A 7,342-nucleotide genomic window follows, 5' to 3' on the forward strand; every position below is an offset into this window, starting at 1 on the left:
AAATAAAAAAAAAATAAACCCTCTTCTCCATTTCAAACACCTGTTACTGCACCAACCTATCCAAAGGTTCTTGGTGACCGCTGACTATCATGGTCTCTCGTCTCATCGTTCTTGTTAACAACTTGAAGAGTATCATGCTCTTTGTATTTTAAATACATAAGAACAAATCCTACTGGAATTCCTTATCAGAAAAAAATTAACAGGTTAAACAGACACACCCCCAGCAGGAGATATCATTTAGTCTAGAAAATCTAGCTGTAATATCCCCATTTCTAACTATCCCTTTTAGCATGCTCTCCTCCCAATAGGGCTGCCTTGCAGGCTAGCTGCTCCCTCTTTAAAGACTCATCCTTGCTCACCCATCTCTTTCTAGGGCTGAGGATCAAGCCTGGAGCCTTGCACTGCTCCTAGACAAGCACCCCATCATTCAGCCACACTCCCAGACACAGTTTTTGCAGCCCATGTAACTGCTACATAGAAACCATGCATATCCATCTGAATTACTATAGGCCAACACGTTTGGAACACTTGCCTATTTGTAGAAATACAAGCTTAAAATTCTCAACCCTTTCTATCACTGCCAGGTAACAAATCTTTCCAGAGTGCACCTCTGTCAACCTCAAGCCACTCCTCTTCCTCTCCTCACAAACTATACCATGTAAAGGCTCAGTAAAGCTAGTCACCATGACGGCCTCACATAGCAATCAAAGAAAGCCAAGATGAGCCCACTGTGCAGAGCCAACCTGCCCCCAGAGAACTTAGGGATCCTAACCAATACATCAATCACATCAGATGCTACTCGTGTTTGTAAAGTTTGATTTCTTTCTTATGTATGTAAATCAGTAGAAAGTTCTAGATTCTCTTCCATCTTGTGACGTCATTCTCAGGGACATGGAGGACCCTACTCTCCAAACCCGCGTCTGATGCCATTCCTCGGGCACTGATGAAAGTGAGCAGGACCTCAGGGTCCGCAGACTTGGCTGCACTTTGAACATTCGGTCTCAGGCTGTGCCGTCCTCGGGCCCTCATTTCCTGTACCTTGTGGACACTTATATCACAGAAAACATATGGAACTCCGGGAATCTCCAGGGATGCAGCCTTCATTTTCAGCCTGTCCTTTTAGCTGGTTCTCCAGCTTTGAACATCCCAATCTGTTCCCAGATATGACTGGGCGGAACACTCTTGGCATGTGAAACTTCTTTCTTACAGAGAAGGCTAGTAGACGTGTAAAAGCTCCCTGAATCAGTTCTTAGGACAGGTCCTGCCCTGTCCCTTATTTCAAGGGGGCACAAATCACCTAGCTGTTGCTGTCTGACTGCGCACAATGGTTCCCCATTTGGCTGTGGCTTACTGCCTTGTCTAATGGGGTGGGGAGCTTTCCCCACTCTTTTGGTATCTTTTAGGGAAAAAATATTTTACACAGTTAACTTCACATAAGGGACTATCATCTTAAAATCTTCGCCTGCTTGGCTTAAAAAGTTTAGGCTAAGGTAGGCACTGTATTGGTGGGAGAGCTAGTGAAATCTCAGGGAACCCTGTAATCTACCCTGAAACGCAAGCCTTATCTGTCAGCGAATAAATAAGCTTTCCACTTTAATGTGCACCTGCCCCCACTTAACAGTTGGGAAGCATGAGGCTGTAAGCACCATTCGCCTCAGTTGGCCTCTGCCTAGAGGTTCTTGCCTGGCTAATCTCGGAGTCCCCTTAGGACCCTTGTACCTACTCCCACTGTTTAGTGTCCTCTCCTGTAGCTGTCTCCCTAACTGCTCCTCCTGCGTTCTGTACTCCCTACCAAGTTTCTCTTTTCTTCAAGGCTCAGGGCCCACTCTTAGTGCTTTCTGTGCCCGAGACTAGCTCCAGGAGGGCAGGACTGCTCTGCTCCCTTGTGACCTCACTTCTGGGACTGACCATGGTGCCCCAACATGGTCTTTCAGTCTTGAGCAATGACAGAGTGCACACTGTCCTAGCTGGGTTTCTGCCAACTTGACACAGTTATAGAGGAGAGAGTGTCAATGGAGAAAATGCTTCCATAGGATGGGGCTGTAGACAAGCCTGTAGGGCAACTTCTTAATTGGTGATTGACATGGGAGGGCCCAGCCCGGGAGGGCCCAGCCCAGTGTGGGTGGTGAATGGTGCCATCCCTGGCCCTGGATGCTATAAGAAAGCAGGCTGAGCAAGGCATGGGGAGCAAGCCAGTAAGCAGCACTCCTCCAGGGCCTTTGCATCAGCTCCCGCCTCCAGGTTCCTGCTCTGCTTGAGTTCCTGCCCAACTGCTTTTGACCATGAACTGTTAGATAAAACTGTGAGAGAAATAAACACTTTCCTCCCAGAGTTGCTTTTGGTCATAGTGTTCCATCAAGCAACAGTGACCCTAAGGCTCACACTAAGAAAAAAAAAATAGAGGAGGTAAACTCGCTTTTAGAAGGACAACATGAAGTCTACACAGAAAGTCTAGTTTAGGGACACGAGACAAGCCGAGGGAACCAGGGCTTGGCAGGCAGAAGGAAGGCAGTGGGGAATCAGTGAAAGGAGACACCAGTGCTGGGAAGACCGCCACGGGCAAGTGATGCGGTGCCCCCCCACACACACACTGAGTGAGGATGAGGGGTTGGAGGGAGAGGAGCTGGACTTGATGCTATTTTGGGGGGAGCACTGGCTGGCGGATGTGTGTGGGCTGACTGTGGGACTAGAGACTGCAGCCAGCTGAGCTTGAGTCGGAGTGGCAAAGTTCTCCTGCATTGAGCCTTGACTGTCTATGCAGACACCTGGCCTGTGCTTCAAGTGTGTGCTGAGCGTGAGGAGGACCTCAGAGAGAGTTCCCCTTTCCTCTCCTCACCACAGGAAAGCTAATTATGGAAAGAGATAGCCAATGAGGCCAAGCTCTTCCGAGAGAGAGAGAGAGAGAGAGAGAGAGAGAGAGAGAGAGAGAGACAGAGACACAGAGACACAGAGACACAGAGACAGAGACAGAGACAAAGACAGAGAGCGAGCATGCACATTTGCAATCAATGGATCTTCCTTTCCTATCCCTTGCCGACTTGCCTGGCAATATGAGAGCCATGCTAACCCAGGGCCTTTACCTAGGCCATTCTCCAGTGCCACCCCGGCATGCTGCATCACTAGAACAATGTCAGAAACTGCCGACAGGGTGAGACTGTCCCAAAATACAAAACAAACCCCACTCAGAAAATGGAATGCATCAGAAAATAGAAACTGAAGGAAATTTCTGGAAGTTACCCTGAGTAGAAAATGGCAGAGCCAGGATCAGAATCCAGAACCCACATGTTCACATAAAGGGTATTTAAATAGCGATTTCCCACTTCCTGGAAGCACACCAGTCGGGTGACAGTACACTTTGTGGTGAGGTGAAGGTCCCATGCTCTGCAGAACTCTCTGTAGGAGCCATGAATGGGAGGAGCTGGTGCACAGTTTGGGGGCATACATAGGACATTTTGGGGTGCTTTCCTTACTGCGTGCCAGGTAGAGCCAGCCGTGAGCTCCGACTTCTCCAGCAGGACCACATCTCTCATCCCTGCTTTGGCCAGATGATAAGCCAGACTCACGCCCACACAGCCGCCTCCAATGATCACAGTCTCTGCCTTGTCCTTCCATTCTGGGGCTGAGGGTGGACTTTCCTGCCTGGAAGACAATGTTTTTAAGGGTGACTCACTTGCAGAGAGCAGGTCCAGCTATTCCCTTGCTTGCCTGTCTCTAGGACTTCACACGTGCAGGATGCATTTTGCACTCAGAAACCTGGAGCATCTGAGCCCTGACTAGGTGCCCAGCATTGAATGCAGCTCAGGAAATGAGCAGTGGTAGGTGGCGGTGACTGCTTCTTTCTCAACCTAGACATCATTTTCCTCTTCTGAAAAACATTCTGGCCAGGCGATGGTGGCACACACCCTTAATCCTGGCACTCTGGAGGCAGAGGCAGGTGGATCTTTATGAGTTTGAGGCCAGCCTGGTCTACAGAGTGAGTTTTAGGACAGCCAGGGCTACACAGAGAAATCCTGCCTCAAAAAAACAAACAAACAAAAAAATCAAAAAACAAACAAACAAAACCACCCATATGCTGGGACTGGGGCTCAGCTGGTCAAGCGTTTGCTGTACAAATATGAGGGGACCTGAATCTGATCCTCAGGTTCCACGAAAAGTTGGGTATGTGGCTCCCATTTGGAATCTCAGCTCTGGCCAAATAAAGACAAGAGGATCCCTGGGTATTGCTGGCCAGCCTCCCTGTCCCAGTCAGCGAGAGACTCTGTCTCCAAAAACAATTTGGAGAGCAACTGAAGAAGGCACCCGACCTCTGGCCAGCACATGGCGACACCCCCACGCACTCCTATTGATTTCAGTCTTAGAAAAGCCCTAATCTTCATGCAACTTGGCACTTGTTCATCCTCTTCTCTCTGATGCTCCCCAAGCTGCAGGGAGATGGATGGAGAAGCACCCTCCTCTTCTGGCATCTCTAACCATCAGTTTATAGGATGGTCTTCCTGGATTCACTGTGAGCTATTTGAAGGCAGGGGACAATATTTGTCACTGATCTCAGCCCCCTCTCAATGCCCACGTCCAATATGTATGTCCCGTGAGCACATCTGATCATGTGCCTGACTTGTTCTCAACCCTCTACTGGCACCACTTCTCTATGCAAGTCCCTAAACGATGGCATCCTGGCATTGGGTAGAGGGGTTTGTTCGCTATTGCCACATTTCCTTCAGAGTATTTCCTTTTTTATATTTATCAAAAGGTCCTTGCATCCCTGCTGTGTGTAGGGCTGGACACACAGGGCCTCAGAGCTCTGAAGCTTATAGCAGACCGGGGAGATAGAAAAAGTCAAACTGAAAATGTGTGCACTGCAGCAATGAGGCACTCTTTGAGGGAAGGTAGGGGTTGCAGGAGCGTCCATCAACAGGAGAGCATGATGGAGGAGGAGGAAGAGGAATGCAGGAGCCAAGGGGGTAGGGCAGGAAGGCTCCCAGGCTGTAGGGGCAGTTGTAGACAGTCAGCACAGGGAAGGGCTGGGCTCTGAAAGGCCATTGAGGCTGCATGTGGAGGGACCTCAAGGATGTTTCTGGCTCTCTTTAACACAAAGAACACTTACAAGTCCTGCGGAACATAACCAAAGGATGTGATTTACTAATTCCTTAGTTCTTGCTTCCTTTCCTAGTCACCAACCTCTTTACTCCATTAGTGTCTGATATAGGAAGTCACAGTATGAATTAATAAGAATTCTGTGGAAATTCTCCATGGTATATTTGTTGGCACCAAACCAAAAGGTGTCATTTTAAGGATAAGGTTTTGTTATTGTTGTTTTGCTTTGTTTTGTTATTTTTTTTTTTAATGAAGAGTTCCTCCGTGTAGTCCCAGCTGTCTTGAGACTCACTCTGTAGACCAGGCAGGCCTCAAACTCAGAGATTTGCCTGCCTCTGCCCCCTGAGTGCTAGGAATAAAGGCGTGTGCCACCACCAGCAGCTTAAGGATAAGTTTCAAAGTGAAAAAAAGCAGGCTGGAATCTTCCTTCAGACTGACATGGTAGTGGCGGCTGGTGTTTGTCTAAATACACCTTATCTGGGAAAAGATGATCTGGTTATCTGACGAGGATTAAATTGTTGAGCTTCTGGATGTCTCAATTCTAAACTGCCTTCATAGTTTGTCAGATTTGATGACATGGGGTGTGACTTTGTATTCAGACATACAATTTCAGACTGACAAAAAAGAAAAACTTGTAGAAATGCCTCATAGAGCTCTCTTTTGTTGTGGTTGTTTTGGTTTGGTTTTCGAGACAAAGTCTCACTAAGTATCTTCCACAACCTACAATGGCTTTGAGGTTGACATCCTGCCTCAGCCTCCCGAGTGCTGGAACTTCAGGCTTTTGCCACCACAGCCAGTCTATCTTAAAGTTGTTAGAAGAGAAATGTCATCTGTGATGACTCTCAACATTTTGGAATATATGCATAAATCATATGCATATAAACACTCCCACGCCCATGAATAAAGACTTTAATGTTACACTGTGTTTGTCTAATTGGGTTTGAACACCTTTCCATTTCCTTCCGTATTCGGTGCAGTCTCCTGATTGGGATGCTTTTACAGCTTGTACATCCTTCTTGTGCTGTATTTCACTTAGGGTTTGCAGAGATCCTGAAAGCCAGGCAGAGGGGAATTAGCATACTGTTTTTGCTGATGAGGAGTCTGTGCTGGGCCAGCAGCTGCTGTGTCTGAAGGAACCAGAACTCTCTGCAGTTCTGGAGGCCCTGCATTCCCAGAACCAGGAACAAGCCCACACACTACAGGTGCTATATAAAAATCTGTCGATGGAAGGATGACCGACCAGCTGCTACTCAAAAGCAATCCTTGCACACCCTAGGCTGTACAATGCAAACAGAGTCAGTACCTAACGTTTGTTGAGTGACTCTATGAACAGGAGCCTCGCCTTGCCACCGTGGGTGAGGTCAGGAATGAATACAGGAAAATCAAAGATGTTGTTTTGCTCTTCTACATACACAGACAATTCCATCTCACTTATGAAGTTTCACAGCCCTGCTCTAGGAGCCAAGGAAGGAAGACATGGGTAACAAGCACCCACTGGCAAAGCATCCTAACCTTACCCGAATCTCACTGTCTTTGGGCAAGTTTGTTGCTGTCCTTTGATCTTTCAAATGACCTAACCCTTTCCCTAACAGTTTTGTTTAAAAAAAAATTAAAACAAAAACAGACTCTCGTATTTGCCTAAACATACGTGCGTTAAAAATGCCAAGTTTACGTTCTCTGCATTACCAAGCAACCCGACTTAAGCAGTCTAATTGTTAGTGAGTAGGCTGCTTAATTATGTTATAGACTTGATCAGATGAAAAACTATGCAGCCATTCAAAAGAATAAGGCAAATCAATACACCCTGGAATAGAATAATCTCGAAGACGGATTAATAATTGAAAATAAAACAATGATAACAACCACCATCAAGGTGGGAATATATCGGAGGCAATGGCGTTCAGCTGTTCCAACACAGGAGACAGGTTCCTACAGACAGACATCCACACACTGCCCATTGCTGACCCGGCAGGGCTTGGGGCCAGAGAAACTGACAGTTTTCCCTGGTAGTTGTAGGTAATCCCAGGAGGACTCCAGCCGGTTCCTGTGGGGAGCTTAACTGGTCCCCTCTTCCACACCTGCAGGCGGTGAGCACTCACCCTTCCCGGCGGCCGGTGGAACTTAGGCGCCCAGGGCAGCCCCGCAGTGCCAGACCCTGCAACCGCAGCGCGCCCAGGCGGAGCATGGCGGAGGGGAGGCCAAGCACCGCTGACACGGACTGTGGCCTTAGGCAGGAGGCAGAGGGAGTGGG

At 48.0% G+C, this 7,342-nt stretch overlaps 1 protein-coding gene across 1 annotated transcript in view; it reads right to left on the bottom strand.

Annotated features, from left to right (window-relative positions):
- Positions 1 to 7,334, bottom strand: part of Dmgdh (dimethylglycine dehydrogenase) — a 68,672-nt gene extending 61,338 nt beyond the window's left edge. Inside the window, exons 1-2 of the mRNA XM_050153754.1 lie at positions 7,191 to 7,334; positions 3,471 to 3,639 (exon numbers count right to left, since the gene is read on the bottom strand). Coding sequence (XP_050009711.1) covers positions 3,471 to 3,639; positions 7,191 to 7,276 — 255 coding nt within the window. The 5' untranslated portion in view covers positions 7,277 to 7,334. The remainder of the gene's footprint in view (positions 1 to 3,470; positions 3,640 to 7,190) is intronic.
- Positions 7,335 to 7,342: the final 8 nt, after the last annotated feature.

This window comes from Alexandromys fortis, unplaced genomic scaffold (assembly GCF_014885135.2).
Source record: "Alexandromys fortis isolate MF-2015 unplaced genomic scaffold, M_Fortis_MF-2015_v1.1 scaffold_79, whole genome shotgun sequence".
NCBI classification, from domain to species: Eukaryota; Metazoa; Chordata; class Mammalia; order Rodentia; family Cricetidae; genus Alexandromys; species Alexandromys fortis.